Here is a 19,578-nt window from a genome sequence, read left to right on the forward strand (position 1 = left end):
CTAACCTACAGCAGCCAGGGAGCGAGCAGATCTCCCAGCCCAAGCACTGACAACGCAACAAGGAGTTTGCTGTGGGCAACAGCCAGCGCTCCCCTCTTCCAGCCCCAGGGGAATCCCTTCGCACCTCCCCTCCTTCTGCAACCAGGGATTCTCCTACCACACAGACTCAGCGCCTTTATACCCCACACCAGTCTCACTTTGCAGGACCAGCTCTGTTTCTAAGCGCTTAATCACAGGCCTTCCTCTGCATCGCTTTGCTCACAGAGGATGACTAGCCAAGATGCTGCTATCCCGGAGGAGCTGGACGGAGAAAACTCCTGGTTTAAATGCTGCTCTGCCCATCTCTCTCTGATGAGACACAACCAGGGACAGCTGAGTTTCCCCTCACTTACTCAGCTTGGCCCTGCAGCAGGATAAAGAGGCAACAGGTAAGTTGCTCCTATGAATGCATCTGCTCCATTACTGGACTTGCAAAAACCATACCCAATGCCTGACCCGTTACACAACCAGTTGAGTTTATACTGACGGGCTGTCACTTTTTGAGTAAGAGTTGCATGGAATTTACTTGTGCTTGGCTTTACAGAAAGGACATGTGTGTTTGGGTTGGTAACCCTGAGACATCACAGCGTTTCGGGGAAGGCCTGAGGCATCCACTGTGCTGGGGGGCAGTGCCTGGGGGCTGCGGGAGGCCACGGGCGTGCCCCTGGGTGCAGCATTAGGAGGAGACGGCCTGTACCCTGCAGCCGGCTGGGCTGCCCGAGCCACAGGGCAGCGGGTGGTAGCGCACGTCTGGCAAGAACCGGGAGTCACCCAACATAACGTGTTTGCATCCAGACCTAAACACTGGTGCAGAGTCCAGGTACGCCGTGAGATGGAGTCCTCCCCACTGGGGTTTAAGAGGCTGTCCAGCACACAGCTGTGCTTGAAGAGCAGCACTTAACAGGCGGGTAGAGGCAAGTGAATTTTACTGGCAATCGAGTTCTCGGCAATCACCTCTGTGTTGACAGTGGCATGGGGCCAAAGCGTATAGCCAATTGTAGCATTAGGAACCTCTGGTGTAAAATGTGGACAAGAGCTCAGCAGATTTGCAAACCACAGATTTAGGAGCTTATATTTTATTTAGGAGCTTAATTCCAGTGGGGGCTGGAATTCATGTGTGAGGGACTTGCTTAAATGCCCATGGGGAGCATGTCATTTTGAAGTCAACGCACAGCGTAATCCTACAACGTACAGCCTACATATGGAAAGGCTGTGTGTTTTAGAACAAGGTGTAAATAAACAGTTGAAGTTTACAGTCAAACTAGTTTAATAATTAGATACGCGCGCTTGTGATATAACTTACTAGGGGCTGTGATTTTGTGTATAACCGATTTTATGATTACTGTGCAGGTGCTGATTATGAATTGTGCCCTGCTCCAAAGCCTAACTCTAACACCCATTGGCATGAAACTGTTTCATATAAAAGAAACATTAGAACATACAGACTTGAATTAACTGTTAGAGAAATACTGGGGTGGAGGCCAGCAGGGCCTGCTCCTCACACTGGCAGGGTGAGAATTAGCATGGCAGTGGGAGAATGCCGTTAGTTGGCCATCGCTTTGGGTGGTTATTCACTGCAACCAGAGTCATAAATGAATTGGTGCATGTTGTCATAGTCCTGTTGGACCTGCAGCGGTGCATGTTTGTTGTCATCATAGTGATGTATTAGATGAAGCAAGCAGAGTTTGAAATTCGACAGCTGCAAACAAGTGAGACTGGCTAGATAGCTCCTGCTTTAATCCACGGCGACTGGGGTTGGCCTCCGCGTTTGCCACCAAGAAAAAATTCAGCTTCAGTTAGTCACAGCCCAGCAGGCAGTGAGTGAGGGAGACACGCCATGCCAGACCCTGATGTGGCCGAGAGGTGTTTTATCACAAGCGGGCTATTTGGGAGAGACGCGTAGGCCAAGCAGCCCGTGTTTAGTTTTGACACCCTCCTCCAGCCAAATAAGCGGTAGCTGCTTGTGTGTGACTTCAGGCTTCCTAAGCAGAAAGGAGGCAGCGACAGCATGTTTTTGGAAGTACACAGAAAGGAACGTAACAGCTGAGGGAAGAAAAGTGACTGCTGAAGTAAGCAGAGGCAGTTCCAGCCTCAAATAAAGACCTGGAAAGACTATGCAAGGTGGTAAGGATGAAGAAACTGAAAATCTGTGAACAGTTGGAGATGAAATTGCGTAGACCTATCTCCAGGGTCCCAAGGCTCTCAGAGCATCTGACCAAGGGATGTATGAGAGCATATTAATGGGGATTATGTGGCATTGTTTGGTTTCCGTACCTGTGGATGTATTGAGGGGACTTTTGTCTGCTAGAGGATAGTCTGTCCGTGTTGCCGACAGCTCAGCTGAGCTCTAGCCAGATTTACCACTTTGGTGATACATGCTCTGAGGTGAACACCGTGCCCGGGTCATGCTACTGTAAGAGAAGTGCAGCTGGCAGCTTATTTCAGCTGGCAGCGATTTTCTGTTATTAGTGACTTTGGAGGTGCTGAAGGGATGGAGCTGATCCTGCAGACTGGGACTTTGGAGCTCATTCATTCCTCGCTCTGCTTTCACCACAGTAACCGTCTCAGAACCAGCCCCTTGAACCCGCATGGGGCACCTCCTGCTGACCAAAGGTGCGACCCAGCTCCAGAGCGAGCGGCAGAAGCTGGAAACAAGCCTTCCCCATTGTAGTGGCAAATTATTGTCCATAATTTGCCACAAATGCAAAATTTGCTTCTGAGAGGAAGGGCTGTTGTCTCCTCGTGCCATTGATGCCTACTTTTCACTTACAAGTTCTGAGTGTCAGATCTCTGAGCAAACACCTTAACATGAGCACACAACGTCTGTGAGTGAATACAGCCTGTGCAATCCAATAATTTATTAAACTTTCATCTTGTAAAGCCAGTTACAAATTAAAAAAGACAGCAGAAGGAATTCTGTAATAGAAATGAGCAAAATTACAACAAACGGTAACGGGAGTTACATTCCCAAGTGGGTTCAAGCTGCCTGCAGCAACCCAAGAGCCAGAACACAGAGATAGTGCAGAGTTAGGACAGGGATAATCAAGGCTATTCTGATACATAAAGCGATCTAGTCAGTGTACGGACCGATACGAAGTGTTACGTCTCAGGTTGCCTCTGCATTCCTGTTCTCCCTCACTTGTGACCTGCTCATCTTTTTGTTCTCTGTGACAAAAAGGGGATGTTTGTAGGATCCTTCAGTAAAGCTGTTTAAGGCAAAACTCCAGTTGAACGCATGATACGCAGTAGCGGCTATCCTCTTAGGCTGGCTGTGTGGCAAGGGGACAGAGTGTTTGCACATGCTGCAGTGCCCTGGACATGAGAGAAAAGCACGGATTATGCACACCGATTTTTCTTGTACTGTCAGCTTCAAAACTAGTGTTCTGCAACACAGTATTAGTGACAGGGCACAATTTGATGATGAATTGGAACAGAACCTGTTGCATACTGACTCCTCGTTTTCTTTTCTATGAAATTTCTGTTTCATAGCTAACAGGCCTTAGCTGCCACTTCTTCAGAAACGGAGACATCTGATTGTAAACGTGGAACAAGGCCCACATTGCATACAGCTCTTCATTAAGAAACTGAACGGGCCTTTGCATTCTGGGATCCCAAGACTAGACAAGGGTCATAGAAAATAGCTAGCCGCCAGGTTTCTTGATTGCTAATGCAACCAATTTATCTTATCTTTCACCAAGAAGACAAAAAAAAGTCTGCTTCTTCAAATTGCAAGTAGCTATCAAAACCTCCAAGAAGCAGTTGTTTTGGCAAAACAGCATTGTTTTCAAGTTTTGCTGATGACTAGGGACCTGGAGGAGCCTGGAAGGGGATTTGGGGATTCAGTGACGGGAGCAGTTCCAATTAGAATTTGGAGGAGGATGAAGGGTTTGGCATCTGCTTACAGTAGTACAGAGGAAGTGAAATTCTTGCCTATAGCCATTAATCTAGGCACCTATTCACTCAGGAGGAAACAGTTCACTTAAAACTGAAGTTCAGGGATCCCCGTCATCCTAAAATCCCATATAAAGACAGAAGCAACTTAACGCAGGCAGGCTGCTCACCATAAAAGCCCCTGACCTCCCTCTAAAACCTGGCGTTTGTGAAGAACAGCTCTTCTGGAAATGCAACTAAATCAATCTCACCTCCTGGGCTGTATAGGTGAAAGGCAGTCATTAATTTTTAGGCAACAGGTGCTGCTTGGAATGTACCCAGAATGGCACCTGATGATCTATTTCAGTGCTAGTCCCAAAGATTTTCTCCTATGTTGGAGTATTTAGAATTTTAACTTAAAGTGCTGCTTTTTACAGTCATGTACCTGTAAACTTCTATTGGAAGGTAAAGAATCACCTCAGGTGTTTTTATTTGTTTGTTTAATACTCTCTCATGTAGGGTTTGACCTCTTAGTTGGACCACTTGGCTTCAATTATACAAAGGCATTTTCTTTTAAGACCAGATCAGATCATTAGCATATCCCAAAGAAAAAAGCCAGTGACTTATATTTTAGAGTTGCTTGCAAAATAAATAAAAACCAAATATTCTTTTAGCAGACCATGCTGCGATCCCATGATCCCAGATGTTTGCATGTTGGAAATTCATAAGGAAGCTTAAGTTTGCCTCCTGTAGTGCAGAAACGATTCTTCTGAATTTTTCTGCCAGTATGACAGGTAATGGTGAAAGCAGCAGAGAGGACAGGCAGGAGAAGGAGGATGCTTCTGACGTTGCTTCTTTAAGGTACATTGTCCAACAAACAAGCAAGGGGAAAAAGAAGTTTTGGGCCCTTAGTATTTAACAACAGTTGTTGCTGTTCAATGTCTTTGGGCAGAGGTGCAAATCCTATGGTACTGTAGATGTCGCTTCAGTTTTTAAATACAGTAGTCAGTCAAGTGGAGTTCTTAAAAAAACATCTTTGCTACACTTGTGCTGGCAAGTTGCAAACACCAATCATTAAACAACTGCCTCTCTCTCCTGGCAGTTCATTCATATCACCTAGTCCAGATGCTAGCATGACTGTCCACGCTGGTGGCTGATTTGACGCTGCAACGTTTCTTCACAATCATGTTGATGTATGCTTTCATGATCTTTATTATCTCGCCCACCTAAGGAGAGAACACAGTAACAGAGGATAAGCATGTTAAAAACCTAATTCCACTGAGGCATACCAGGCATCTTGCAGGAAAAGAGTCCCCTTGTCCAAGGTCATGGCACTATAAATTTTGCATGTAATACTAAACGTGAACACGACAGTAAGGAAAGAAATGCTTGACAAGTTTGTGCTCTGTTGTAGCGACACTTAAAAAGCTTGTAGCTCAAAGAAAAGCAGCTTTAATGCTACTAAACTTTTTTTTTTTAGTTTGTAAACTCCCCATTCATATACTGGAAGGGAATGAAAAAAAACGAGCACATGCATGAGCACCCAAAATTTGAAATTCCCAGTGCACTGGAAGACCATTCAAACTCCTTCACTTTCTAACCAGCACCTTTTTTTTTTCTGTTTATCCCTGTATTCAAGAAGAGGTACCGTGGCACTTTAGGCTTAAGCTCCCTTCATCTTTTTCCTTGGCTGTCCAGTCCATTCAGCAAGAGTTCTCGCATATAAGCTTGTCTAGTCCACGGAAACTAGAGCTTTACTGAAGTGCTAGTAAAACTGCACATAGAACAAGTCTTGTGCTTTCATGTACCTGGGATGTTTCAAAGAACATTTCTCTCTCATCCACCGTAATTTTGAAGGTGTTAGGCTGTGGTGCTCCGAAGAAAACAATGTGCTCATACTGGAAAGTTTCTAGTGGTTTAGGATCCCCTCGTTTGTAGACAGACACATTCTCTGTGCTGACTCCAAGCCAAAGATCATTTGGAAATCCACCTTCCTTGCACTGCAGAAAGAGAAACATGAAATTTTGCATAAATGCAGTGGAGGATCAAATCATCTTTGATTCAAGGAAAAGCCCTCCATTTCTGGCTCCTATAGGACATTTCAACTCTTCACCCCAATAGAAAAAATAGGATGTCTGCAGAAGGAATCTTGTAGGCACTCCTGCTGCAAAGATTTAGAAGCGACATGGCTGTGAGTCAAATACTAGTTGAGTAATAAATAATTGTAATACCTAACAGCTCTCATAAGATTTTAAAGTGATTTAGGAAATCAATATTCCACTTACTATTTTACAGATAATATAGTGAGTGCAAGCAACTTCCCACGGTAATCCACCTAGGCAGCAACAAAACTGATAAAACTGGAACTGTGGATCCCTACTCCAGCAGGCTCAGCACAGTCGTCTAAGTGACCCAGTCTGAGCAGTTTCTGTTGTACTGCTGCAGAACAGGATTGCACTTTCTGCCGGTGAAGACAATAGAGCTTCATTTTACTTCTGCTTTCGCTAGCCACCACCTTCTTAAGCTCAGAAAAATTTCCCAAATTCTATTGCTCTTCTAATGAAGTGGGAACCCATTGCCTCCCTCCCTTTACCGGGACGCACCAGCTTGCTTGCTCTGTGCTCTCTGCATCACACCTCTTTGGGTATGTGGTACTGCAGGCTTACCCTAAGCTTACTGGGGCAAAATACAGCCAGTCCTGAAATTCCCTTCTGCTGCTGAGCAATGTAATACACACAGCTGTATCTGTTCTCCAGACTGATGCCTCTCCTTGGTAGTAGTTACATGAGTTTATATATTGCTCACCTCAACATCAAAGAGGGTTGACCCATAACCCGGCCACTCCTTTACAATGGACATGTATTTCACCATGGCCTGATGCTGAGAGAGTCCCTGCAGCTTGGTCCATTTCTGTGCTATGCTTGCCCGAGCAGCTGAAAGCTCTTCCTTTACCCACATCTCCATCATCTGCTCCTCTTCGACCTTCTGCTTCTTTACAGAGCCTGTCTTGAAGCTACGTTTCAACGTCCCTTCAAGGAAGCTGGTCCGTCTCCTCTCCAGCGTGTGACTGGTAGTGCCACTGCTCTTTGTTGAGTGCAGTATTTTGGATTTTAGCCTGTTAACTGGGTAGATTCCATCCAGGGTCCAACTTATTTTAGAATAATCTCCATGAAGGTACTGCAGCCGTAGAGCTGCTAGGCGCTGCAGAGTGTCCTCTGGTGCAGGAAAATGACCATCTATGAGGCTTTCATGAGCCTACAAACAAACAAAAAGTCCCCCAAACGCATTAGAAAGCAGAAGCACACTTCATTCACAGCTGGGTCCATGTACAGATTCTTATGGCATTTGCCCATCCCAGCAGGAAAGCCAATCTCAGCAGGAAAGACATAATTCAGGAGGTCAGAGCAGACATTATAATAAAGAAGTCAAAGTCTGCAGCTGGTCGATGTGGGGGGAACACCTCTTTCTGCAAGCCTGGACAGGACAGAGATCTCTGAGGGGCCCCTATCCTGTACTGAAAGTCTTACGATGAGGACTTTTTAGGTCTGGAACAGATGGGAGAGGCCGGAATTGAGGCAATTTGTTTTGTGCTGTACCAGCTACAGCTCCTGTGTGGAGATTATATTAAACACCAGAGAGTTAGATGTAATAAACCCAAGACTCTTAACCTCAGTCTCATTGCACACCAGCACCTCCCACCTCCTCCTCTTTCACCTGATGTGTCCCCCAATCTTCTTGCTTCCCTTTGCCTGTTTTTCTGTGAAATATATTTATGGGTTTTTTTTGCTACATCCATCTAATGTCTGGATAACATCCACTCTCCTACTGTTACTTCCTTCCACCACTCTCTGCTAGTGAAAGCTGTGTAGACTGAAAGCCTTGTCAACAGGGAGTTTGGTATAATTGAGTTTCTGCAGAGTACTGTGATGTCTTGTTCCTGACCCTTTCCTAGACATTCTGTAGTTAACAATACTTAACCTTCATTTCAAGAAAACCCTCTTAGGGAACCATTGTCTGTGTGATGTACACACCATCCATTTGACTGTCAATGAGTTTCAGTCTTCATGACACTGACCCCCTTTAACACGTATTAATTAATTTTCAACAGATATAATTTTCTGAGGCAAGATCAAAGTGTTCGTTGGAAGTAAGAAAGATGGGATGAATCACAGAGCTGGGTACTCCATTCAGTTTAGTTTTGCACCCCTAATTGCAAGGTTATTTCATACCAGTGTGATCTCTGGCCTAACCAGCATCATTGTGCTATGGAGTATAGTGACTTAAAAAAAGATTACTCAGCAGATAAATATTGTCAACTACATTCTCTTTTCCTTTTTCTGTAGTACTCTTCTAGTGCCTCTCTGTTAATCAAAAGAAATTGCCCAAAAGATAGGTTTTTTTAGTCAATTCCTGTAACACCCCAAGGACGTGCTGTTCTTGTAAGCTGATAGGCAGATAGCTAGATTTTAGTTTTCTTTACACCTATGTTCTGCAAGCAGCTTCTTTTAATGATTCTTCTTGAATCATTATCCAAATTTCTGTATCTTTTAAGTTTAAAGATAAATTTTAAAAGCATTTTATTATCATTGGTCTTCCAGTTTTTTTGAAGGCCTTGTTCATTTTTCTTGCTTTTGTTCTAATACTCCTATTCCCTAGAGAACTCTGCAGCATGTCTGTTTGGTAGATTCCAGGCAAAAATCCAACACACTAAATTCTTCTGTTCAAACCAGCATTCCCACTTCTAATACAAAGGTAAGCCAGTTTTCTGTATACTCTTGTGTGCTTCTGCCACAAATCATTTTCCCAGAGCAAGCTTACCTGCTCAAACATGAAGGCAAACTCCACCCCATCTTTGGGAACATTCTCAATATCCAAGAAGCAATAAAGCTTAAAATACAGCTGCCACTGTCCTTCCTCCTCCTCTTCTTCAGAGCCAGCAAGTCTGTAAGATAGGAAAGAGAGTAAGAGGGGGAAAAAACCAGTAACCAGAAGCACCACGGTACTGGGATGTCCGCAGTGCAACTCACAATATGAAGGTACCCCTGGATTTCTGAAGGAAAGCATACGGAACTACCTAATTTACCAGGACAATCTCAGTGCAGCAGACTTTTCTGGTAACTTCCATTTTTTCCTCTGAGTTGCATGAAATTTTTATTCAAAAGGATTCAAAGTTCTTATCAGATATACTTGATCAAAAAATTAGATCAATGGTTCTAGACAAATGCAAGAGTTGGGGGCAGGACACAAGGTATTCCCCATTTTCAAGATACCGTTTCCACGTAATCTTGTGACTCTGAAAAGCACCAGCCTCACCACCATCTGAAACAATTTTATTTTTGTCTTTAGAACAGATATAAAATAGACAATGGCATTGCCAGCTTCTTTCACAATTTATTGCTTTCTTTGTATGTCTGGCCACAAAATCACAGTCCATAGTAAGAAATTAGAGCTGCATTTCCATGCCCAAATCTTCGTTCTCTCTTCTGATATAGCTATTATGGTGTGAATTGACAAGATCATTGTCAGACTTAAGCAAACCTTCCCTGAGCTCTACTAGTAAACCATTACTCTTTCTTTGATAAAGGCACTACTAATTTTGTCCTGACAAGCCTGATAGAGAATGCTCCTTTGTCACCAAAACAGATGTGAACATGGTTTACCACACAGTGAGAAAGAGCACTTGAACCTTACCAAAGGGAAGTTCAAACCAGAGTGAACGGCTGAATCACTGCAGCTGCTTTGGATAAAACTACCTGACTGTACTATCACTTAAACCAGTGTTACATCCAACTAGGAGTTAAAGATTTTATGAAACATTCTTCTACCTCTCAAACTTGGCCAAGATATCAGCCACAATCACCCGACTCTCAACAGCACGATCCACCTGCTGATTATGTTCAAAGAGCGCAAACATATTACGGCTGTCCTCCATTGCTAAACCTCGGATCAGCTTTTCAACCACCTGCAAAATCAGAGAGAGAGAGACCACAGAGTAGGTATCACAACACACTTTTACAATAAAGAATCAGTACCTCTTCAGGACACTCACCATTTCATAGACCTCCATCACATTTCCCCCTTGGTTATCTCGTTTTCAGATTAAAGAATTCTAACCCTAAAAGATCGTTCCCTGCAAGGAAGCCATTACTTGTATTTGATCATCCTCGCTGTTCTTCTCTGAACCTTTTCAATCATCTCCACTGCCCGTTTGGAGATGGGGGAATTAGAACTCTGCACAAGATGCAGGCACATAATGGATTTAGATGTCGATATTCTCGGTTCCTCTAGTAACAACCTCACTCTTTACTACTATTTTTACCTCTGTTTGGCACTAATGTTTTCACAGACGTGCCTACTATAACCTGGAATCTCGCTTCTGACCTGCTAACAATTAAGTTACTGGTAGAATATCCCTTCCAGAAGGATTACATTATGAACTGGAATTTCAACTTGTCCAGAAAACTGGGTTTAGCAAGTCTTCAGAATTACTACCTTTCCAATGGGCAGAACACCAAAAGTGTTTAGATTTTGCAACACAACTGTTAAGTGATATTCCACAACCCAGGCATAGGCCTTGTATAATTCTGAACCCGCAGAATAAGTTGAGCTTTCCCTACAGACTTTGTGGATACAGCAAAAAATTGGTAATTAAAAAAACTAATGAGAAATGGGAGATGAATGGGAAAAAGGAGTCCCTTCAACAGACCCAGTATCCAGGCACAGAGGTGTGCTTACATCTGGTTAATGCTACTAATGCATTACCTCCCCGGCGCTTGTGTGGGAATTGATGGTTATTTTACAGGAGCCACCGCCATGGCAGTACACTGTTGTGGTCATTTCTTCACGGGTGAGAAGAGCCTGTATTTCCTCCTGGGAGGGCACAAACTCCCTCGTCTTTGTTCTCTTCAGGGAATCACTTATGAATTGCGCATACCTGTCTATTTCTGAGCCTGGAAAGAGGTCTTTTACCCTAATTGTAAAGAGAAGCAAAAAAACCCATCACAAAGTGAACCAGAAAGCATGCACATTACCACATTACAACTTGGACTACTGTACGTAAAGAGTTCAGTAGAGATAGTGATGCCAAGTGCAACCACAGGAATAATGAGCCTGCTTATTTCCTAAACCATACAACCTGCTTTTACTAGTCATTCCAAAGTCACTTCAGTGGCATTTCTCAGCAATGTATGAAATAAGCAGTTCAAACTTTCAGGAGTTTAGTACCAACTGAAGATAGAAGGATTGACTATCTCAATTTACAAAAATGAGATTAAAAACAATGAAATCAAATGTGGCCAGCAGTTCTGAGTATAACATGATCTGCAACTCCAGTGATAAAAACATGAAATGGCAACATGAAGTATTACTCAGCATCTCTTAGAATGAGGCCCTGGATGTAGCTATTTGGTGTATTGGCACAAGTTTCACCTCATGCTTTCCTAGCTTGGAAGGAATCAAATAGATTTTATCGATCTTTCTCATCATTAATGAATAGAGTGAGACTACATGGCTGCAGCTCAGCTCCAATGCAGACTGCATTAGATCCTGAACATGAATTGGGAAGAAATGTAAGTCATTTAGTTCATGAAAATAGGAGGTTAAAGCAGATTAGAGATACAAATTGTAAGCATTATGTGCTTAGTTAAGCAAACAAATATTGAAAAATTATAAATTTGATTTACAGTATATCTACTACTCCACAGTACACATTGTGACTGTGGCAGCTGCAAGGTACTACATATTTCAATGAATATGCAAGTACGGTCCTCACCTTTCCTACAAGTTGCGAACGTTTATATGGATGTTATTAAGCAGTAGGTGATCGGCTGTAAACCCACTTTTAACACAGTTTCATGGTATTCTGTTTGGGTAGCCTTACTTTCCACACCCTTTTGACACAACCGATGAGTGGAATGGGGGGAGTTTGCATACAACAGAACAACTGGTAGCAAGAATTGTGCACAAAGGTAGGAGGCTGCAACACCACAGGATGATGTTTGCACAGGAGGAGGGCGAGACAGAAACTACAACAGGCAGTGGAAGATAAGCAGAGAGAAAGGAAACAGGCTGCAAATGAAAAGGACGTGTACCTTCTGAGGTGGAACTTGAGGTAGCGAAGGATCCCTCTACTGGGCAGAAAAGTGCAGCTCATACATGACATCAGCTGCCAGTGGTGCAGGTTCCCGGTACTGTTGGGATGCGGCATGTGATTAGTTTGTTTGATGAGCTGACAGTACACTTCATCACGAAGGGGCTTTAAATCATGGCAGGTCTGCAGAATGCCTTGGATAATGGGTATGGGGTCAGATACTGTCTCGATTTCCTGAAGGGAGTTAAAGATCTTCACTGCTTCGTCCTGTAAGCTGCTGTAACCCTTCTCTTGTTGCACTGGGGAACGATCACAAAAGTGACAAGAGGTGAGCATCTCCCTCATTTTCTACTGGCACCTGTACTAGTCTGTCACAGAAGAACAGCAACCTGAGCATTAGCTCATCTCCTAAACTTAAATTTATACTCAAAATTCATTAATGCTTCCCCTTTAAATGTGCAAATGCAGTTTTAATGACTATTTGCCAACATCTAACTCATCACCACTGCAAATCCATTTTTGGATATACTGTGCAGAAAAGCAGAGTAACATTTTTAAGGGAAACTAGCATTGAAATCTCGTTCAGGCTTCAGTGTCTGCAGATGAGGTGCCAAGAGACAGCTTTTGGCACCTCATCTGCAGACACAGGTGAAGGGGTGGCAGAAAGTCACCTCTCTGTAAACTGTCTCCTCCCCTGAGAGCAGCTATAAAGCAGAGGGTCACTAATGCAGTTAAGGCTTTAGGTGCCTAAATGCAGACACCGAAGCCTGGCTTACGTACTTCCAAAATTCTGTGTTGTGCCCGTATTAGCTTTGACACCCGAGCCAACACAGAATTTTGGCAAATTGCTGTACCACAGATGCAGCTTTTACATATCGTTTAGATTTAAAACACCTACACCAACACTGGTTATGCCTGTTAAGCACCTAAATGTCTGCTTTGAATTGCTCAGAAGTATGTGATACTACCATACTGCTGCAGCTTGCATTCTCCTTTGCGCATCTCTGGGGCTGTAGGTCCTTTTGAATCTCCTATACAGCCACTGCTTCCCCAGAGGCCGTGCATTCATTGTACAATACAAATACACAGCCCTGTAGCAGTAAGTTCCACAGTGTTAAGTACTTGCTCTGTAATTTTTCTGTATTTCAGAATTTATTTTTTCTGTGCTTTTAATCTGCCACTTAATTTAATCGTTGTATCATGAGAGACAGTGAGCGGTTACTCCCCTTTCACTTTTTCCATGACAGCCCTAAAAACTTCTTTTTGAGGCTGAAGAGTCCTGCTCTATTTAGGCTCTTAACTGTAGGCAAGTCTTTCTATGCCTTTGATCATCTTTGGGTAGGTTTTTACTTCTCCTGTATCTTTGTTAAGATGTGGAAGGCCAAGCTGCATCCCATATTCAAGATGCAGGTGCATGATACATCAATACAGCCGCACAGAGACTTTCTTTTTCCTTTTCTAAGCTTTCAAAACCTTGCATTAGCTGCTTTGTTTCTCTGCTCAGCACAAGAGTTGACATTTTCATAAAGCTATGTAAATTTCTGTTCACTTTCCTAAGCAGAACTAGATCACTCAGACCCATCACTGCCTATGTGGCAGACTGTTTTTCCCCGTATACATTGCTTTGCATATCCAGACTGAAATTAATTTCTGAAAAGATTTTGTGGCCCAGTCACTCCGCGTTAGAGATTCTTCTATAGGTCTTCAGCAGCAGCTTTCTGTTTTTGTATGCCAGTCTGGAATCATCAGCAAATCACTTCGGTTTTGTGGTGGCCTATCAAATACTCTAGCTCTTTCATGATCCTGAAGCATTTGAAGAAAGGATTAATTTAGTCTGGTTTTACAGCAGCTTCTGTATGAATACTATCCCACTGCCAGTTGCGTGATGTAATCCTGTTGTAGGATTTCCACTGGAGCCATTCGCAACCCAGTTGCAGCTCAAGGATGACAGGCTGCACATCCCCCGGATGGATGATAAACTATCTGCCCCCATTTACTTTTAAGATTCAGTATTCCTAAGATACGAGGCAGTGGACACAGAATACATTCCGGGTGGAGAAAGGGACTGCTCCCTCTCTCTGAACCCTGTGGGCTACACTGCCCCAGACGGACTTCACCTGCACAGAGGGAGCTTACAGACCACTTTTGTGGTGCTCAGGCTCCACACCGATTCTCAAAATGTGAGCGGATTCTGTCACACGGGTAAAATACTTACAGTTGACACTAACATCTCCATACGGTAGTGGGAGCAATGGGGAATGCAAAGGGTGCTGGGTATATCGCAAGATTGGGTTCCTCCTATATGTCTGTTCCACTACTTCAAAGTTTGTGCTGTTTTCCTGAAAAAAAAAAAAAAAAAAAAAAGAAAAAAAAAAAAGAATTATCCTCAAATGGGGATAGTTTTTCACAGGATGTCCTTATACATTTAGGTTCAAGCTCAACCACCTTCATCTAACTTTCTGGAGGTCCATAGAGGGACTAGGTGACCAAAGCATAATGCACATATAAAAATTACTCTGTACATTATTTCTGAAAATTAAACATAAGAATAGCCATGCTGGGTCATACCAAAGGTCACCAGGCACAGGATCTTGACTTCAAACGTGACTTGTGGCTGATACCTAATGCAGGCATGTAACAGGCATATATGGCATGATTCCTCCCTGGTATATCCTTCAAACTTTCAACGGTAAATGGTTAATGGACTTTCTGACCACAGATCCACCATGTTTAGTATGTAATAATGAGCCTGTCCTCCCTGAACTGGTCCGGTTGTACTACATGTGTTTACAGAATGGACAACCAAAATGCACATGGTGTTCAAAATCTAGGCCTGTCACTATCATACACACTGGCATCACATTCTTCCACATTTTGTCCTATATTCCGTCCCTAACAATACTTAACATTTCATTTGTCCTTGAACCCTGAGCTGAAGTTTTCCAAGATTCTCCACAATCACTCCCAGCTCTTTCTTCCTGAATAGTTACTATCTAATTGCATCTAGTTTAGAGTTCATCACAATGTATATGTTTACATATACATTTCTTCTGGAATACGCTTTGGTGTGTCTTCTAATATGAGTCTATGTTTAATTTGCCACAGTTTCTGGAAAAAAGCCTTTTCAAAAATTACTCCTGCTACAGTGGCACAATTTCTGCTATTTTGAAGGACATTTTCTTTCCCCCCTTTACTCTGCCATTTAACCACACAAGCCTAAGGTACAAAAAGGAATTCAGGGTAAGTCACATGTCTGGTAGGAATGGAAATTTTTATGTTTGTGTCCGGAGGATGCTTAGGAGAGGAAAGGATGAAGCAGGGACTTGCAAATGCTTGATGGTGTAATCCTGCATGCAATTTGTAATTGCACACAGCTGTAGCCTAGACTTATGCAGATCAGTTAACAGGCTAATTCAAAATAAAATTCACATAAGATTTGATTATTTAGTTGCAGTCATATAGGTTTCATTTCTCCCTGCCCCCCTTCCCCCCACCAAGACAGCAACCCTGTTTCTTGCCACATTCTCAGCAATGACTGGGTAAGGCCAGTGGTGATCTGGCTGCTCTCAACTCACTTGAGAATGAGCATGATGCCACCTACCCTGATGTCACGAATGAGTTGCTGTGTAGGTGTTTCTATGGGAACTTTGCTGTCAATGACACCTTGAATGGCAGAGGCCCAGCGCATAGCTTCATTCAACAGCTTCGTGTACAGTCTGTAGGAGTGCTTTCGCCCATGGACAATTATGTTCCAATAGCCTGTGGAGAAACAAAGAAGCTGGAAGGTGAAACTTGCTTCCATGTTTTCTCTTTTTGTCTGTAGGATGTAGCTGAAGAAAACCCTTGCTGCTTTGATAGCAACATATGGTGTGTCTGGTTAAAATTGACGAGGTAGACATTAACATCCTCCATTCCCAAAACATATTTTTCAGCAGGAAGGTCCCAATCCAGGTTTTGGTACAAAGACAGCTTTCCAAGATACAAGTATCTTGCAGTGTAACATGAATACTTCCCTGCCAACCAGGCAGTTCACTTTCACAGACAGGGTTTGGGCTATGCTGTGCTATTAATCACTCAGAACATCTAAACACACTAAACACAGCACAATCACTCTAAGCACAGCACCCGGTCAGATTGCCAAATCAATTCTTGTAACTTTTAAAAATAATGTGTTTGACATAAACTGAGAGAACAAGTCAGGGCGATGACAATTCACTCTGCTAAAGGCAGCCCTAGACATCTGTTGAGATCAAAAATGTGGACGATTTCTTGGAAGTGAGCAGAATAAATTTCCCCTCATCTCACTTTACTAAATACTTCCAGCCCTTTTTAAAAATATCCCAAGTAGTTCCACTACTCAAATGTCCAGTATTTCAAGTCTTGTTCTAAGGTTCACCTTCTTTGTCAGGGGATTCACCCTTCGCCTCATAACCTGAGTTCCCTCCCAAACTCATAAGGCAAGCAATGGAGGATCATGCCAGATTCTGCCTTCCCAGAACTATGTCATGCTGCACAGAACGCAAACATAGTCCCTTGTCATCTTTTGTTTCTAACAAGTTGGGTGATGCTACAAAAAAGACTTACAGTGTATGCCATTGCTGTTATTTAAGAGAATAACATTGACCCCAGAGACAAATGTAGGTCATGCTACAAAGTGGCAGTTATTTACGGAGATGTACTGATAATCACAGCGTCAACTGTAAGAACTCATACCCCTTTCCCTATTTGGGAAACCCTTAGATAAACAGTGACACTACCCAGCACTATCAGCACTGTGTATCTCCATCAGGTGTGAGGGACTTACTGTCACTTGCACAGTACTCTCTGGCCCTTTGCACGTCTCTTACAGTTTCTGTGGGGAAAGATGTTTGCAGCCAGACAGGGAGCCTCAGATAACATCAAGAGCACCTTCTCAACATGACACACTATTACATTCCGGCACCGTCCCCTCTTCAGGCAACGCCACACGTGGAAAGTCTGCTCATTACCGCTTTCTTCCTCTTACCTGTGTCTTTGAAGACCCTCTCATCGGGCTGCACTACGGAGCACAGGCTATTGAGCACAAGTGTGCCAAGCTTGGCAGCTGTGCGCTCAGATGACTTGTAGTAATCAAGGGCAGTGTTTGTCAGAACAAACCAGCGTTTCTTCATCTTCAGAGAGGACATCTTGTTGCTACTCTGAACCTCTTTATGAAGCCAGCCTAGCACAGGAACACAAACATGTCAATGGTTGTCTTTCACCACCACAGCAATCCTGTCTCTTGCCTGGTGGCTCTCTAACTCTGGGACCAGAGCTCCACCTCTACACCTCTAGCTGGGACCTACCAGCTCTGCTTTACTCGCTATAGCGGTATCCTGCACAGTCACTGTAAGAAATTAGCCCAAAATTTTCCATAGAGCTGTTCCATCCTTCAGCTCTATGTATTTTTTTATCAACGATCTGTGGTTTAGTTTGCCATCACCATGAGGGCATCCTCTATTCAGGATGCCTCCCTCACAAGTCACAAACATCTGAATAAATAATTTACAATTCATTCTTCCAAAGAGATGCCAAATGCCTATCCAAACCTTGATGGAAGAGGTTTGGTGATACATGTCTTCTAGTAGAGAGATCTGTAAGCATTACATGCATCTCTTCCTCCCAAGGTCAGGAAAAATAATTTCTTTCTCATTTTAGATTCCTCACAAAAGAAAAACAAAAAGAAAAGAAAATTCAATACTATAAAAAAATGACAGTCTGCATTGCTAAAACTGTCAAAAAGACAATTTTCTATTCAGAGCTGTAAAAAGCAATGTCCACCCACAAGGCAAAAAGTTCAAAGAATGTGGGACTGAGCCCAGAGGCTCCATATAAAGAAAAGATAAAGAGACAGACCTTCCCGAATATATGCCTTTGTGGCTACACCACCGTCACACAGATATCTTACTGTGAAGTGCAGAGCATACATTGACTTTGCAAAGGAACATTCCTTTTTTTTGTTTCATTAATGAACAATATGAGATGAAAGGAACTGTTACCTTGCAACTAAGTATTTTGAATTTAAGGTACTCAAACTGTTGTCTGATAATCTGCTTTATATCACTCAATCTCCTTGAAATGTTTAAGACTAGGATGGAAGGCTCATGCCACTTTTTGGTGACCCTTTTCTTCCTGCCCTCCTGCCTTGCCATGACCACTCTCAGACCTTTATTCCCTCATAGATACTTTCTGGAAGATGTAAGGCAATTTGCTCATGCACTTCCTTTCCGTAGATTGGATCAGGAGTGTCTTCGTACATTTAAGACCATGTGATGAGCTGAAAGTGCTAAGGAAATTTAAAAATATTTGAGACAAATGGGGGAATATTTTGTAATATGTGTGTGATCACTACTCATGCATCAGCTCCTCCATCTCCAACTAAGCTCTAACTAGAGACATAACTTAAATCTTTTGCTCAGCCTCAGAGAATTACTCTCACCTCACTGTGTCTACCAGAATCAGGTTAGTTTGTTTAGCTGAGGACAGCAGCAATCCCACAAAGATCTCTCTCCCTCCCTCTCTACATGACAGGTGTCAGAAGGAACAGAGCTTTCTGAAAACAAAAGCTGCAGTGTCATGTTATAGTCACTCTAAGCCAGCTGCTCCTAAAGAGCAGCCATGCTCCCTCCTATTCCCGACGGCATTTGCTGGACACGTTGAAATAGGCTATGGAACTAACATCAGAAAACTAAACGTATAAAGAAGTACTTATTTTTTTCCAGCTTTGGCTTTCTGAATCCACCTGACAGGGAATCAGATAAGAGCCAGTGCCAGCACAACACAGGACGTGGCAAGCAGCAGACTGGAAGGTGGAGGGGGGCAGAGAATGATTGTTTTGGGGGAGCAGCTAAACCCTAGATCGGATTAGCTGCAATCAAACCTCCCCCTCAGATTATAAATGGAAGATGAGTTTCACATGTCATAATTGCATGCATTTCCTTTTACCTCTCACAAGGAATTCCTGGCCATCAACCTTAGATTCGCCTTTTGGTTTCTGCAGCAGGGAGATCCAGTGATGCATCTCCTCAGGGGTGTCGCTGTTGCAGTGAATCACTCGATTTGCTGTGATGATCACAAAAGAATTTGGTCTGCCAGAAAATAAAAGCATTAAAATTGGTCGTAACCATACAAATATCTCAACTCACCCAAAGCCATGTCCTCTACCTTCCCATAAACAATGCAGAAAAGATTCTCTGAATACAAACTACAGAGAAATGTAGAAACACTTAAGAGCATCTCCTGTGCAGCTGGTCTGCAAACTGATGAATGCAGAGACCAGATAAATGGAATTAAATATCTTTCAAAAGCTATTTCCAAAGACTAGAAAACATTAATTAGCTAATGCCCAGCTGTAAAATGTCCTGGGTTCATAAGCAAAGGACTTTGTTCTACCTTCTGACTGGACTGAGCTAGCGCTAGTACCACTGGGCTGAGCTAGTACAGCCATTCTCCTTGTACTTATTAAAACCAGTGATGCAGTAGCAAACGTAGGTCCCAGCAGGGTTAGCTAAAATGGGTTTGAGACTGGTTTTAAAAAGAATGAGCCGATCCTGACAAAACAG

At 43.1% G+C, this 19,578-nt stretch overlaps 1 protein-coding gene across 3 annotated transcripts in view; it reads right to left on the reverse strand.

Moving 5' to 3' along the window:
- Positions 1–2,882: 2,882 nt before the first annotated feature.
- LOC143162415 (unconventional myosin-X-like) overlaps positions 2,883–19,578 on the reverse strand; it is a 94,599-nt gene continuing 77,903 nt past the window's right edge. For all 3 annotated transcript variants that reach the window (XM_076342789.1, XM_076342790.1, XM_076342791.1), the window contains 11 exons: positions 18,962–19,104; positions 17,004–17,198; positions 15,600–15,757; positions 14,214–14,337; positions 12,000–12,297; positions 10,672–10,879; positions 9,735–9,871; positions 8,728–8,851; positions 6,715–7,164; positions 5,718–5,909; positions 2,883–5,135 (listed from right to left, as the gene is read on the reverse strand). In XM_076342789.1, the coding sequence (XP_076198904.1) occupies positions 5,022–5,135; positions 5,718–5,909; positions 6,715–7,164; positions 8,728–8,851; positions 9,735–9,871; positions 10,672–10,879; positions 12,000–12,297; positions 14,214–14,337; positions 15,600–15,757; positions 17,004–17,198; positions 18,962–19,104 (2,143 nt within the window). In that variant the 3' untranslated portion in view covers positions 2,883–5,021. The remainder of the gene's footprint in view (positions 5,136–5,717; positions 5,910–6,714; positions 7,165–8,727; positions 8,852–9,734; positions 9,872–10,671; positions 10,880–11,999; positions 12,298–14,213; positions 14,338–15,599; positions 15,758–17,003; positions 17,199–18,961; positions 19,105–19,578) is intronic.

Source organism: Aptenodytes patagonicus, chromosome 6 (genome assembly GCF_965638725.1).
Source record: "Aptenodytes patagonicus chromosome 6, bAptPat1.pri.cur, whole genome shotgun sequence".
In the NCBI taxonomy this organism is placed as follows: Eukaryota; Metazoa; Chordata; class Aves; order Sphenisciformes; family Spheniscidae; genus Aptenodytes; species Aptenodytes patagonicus.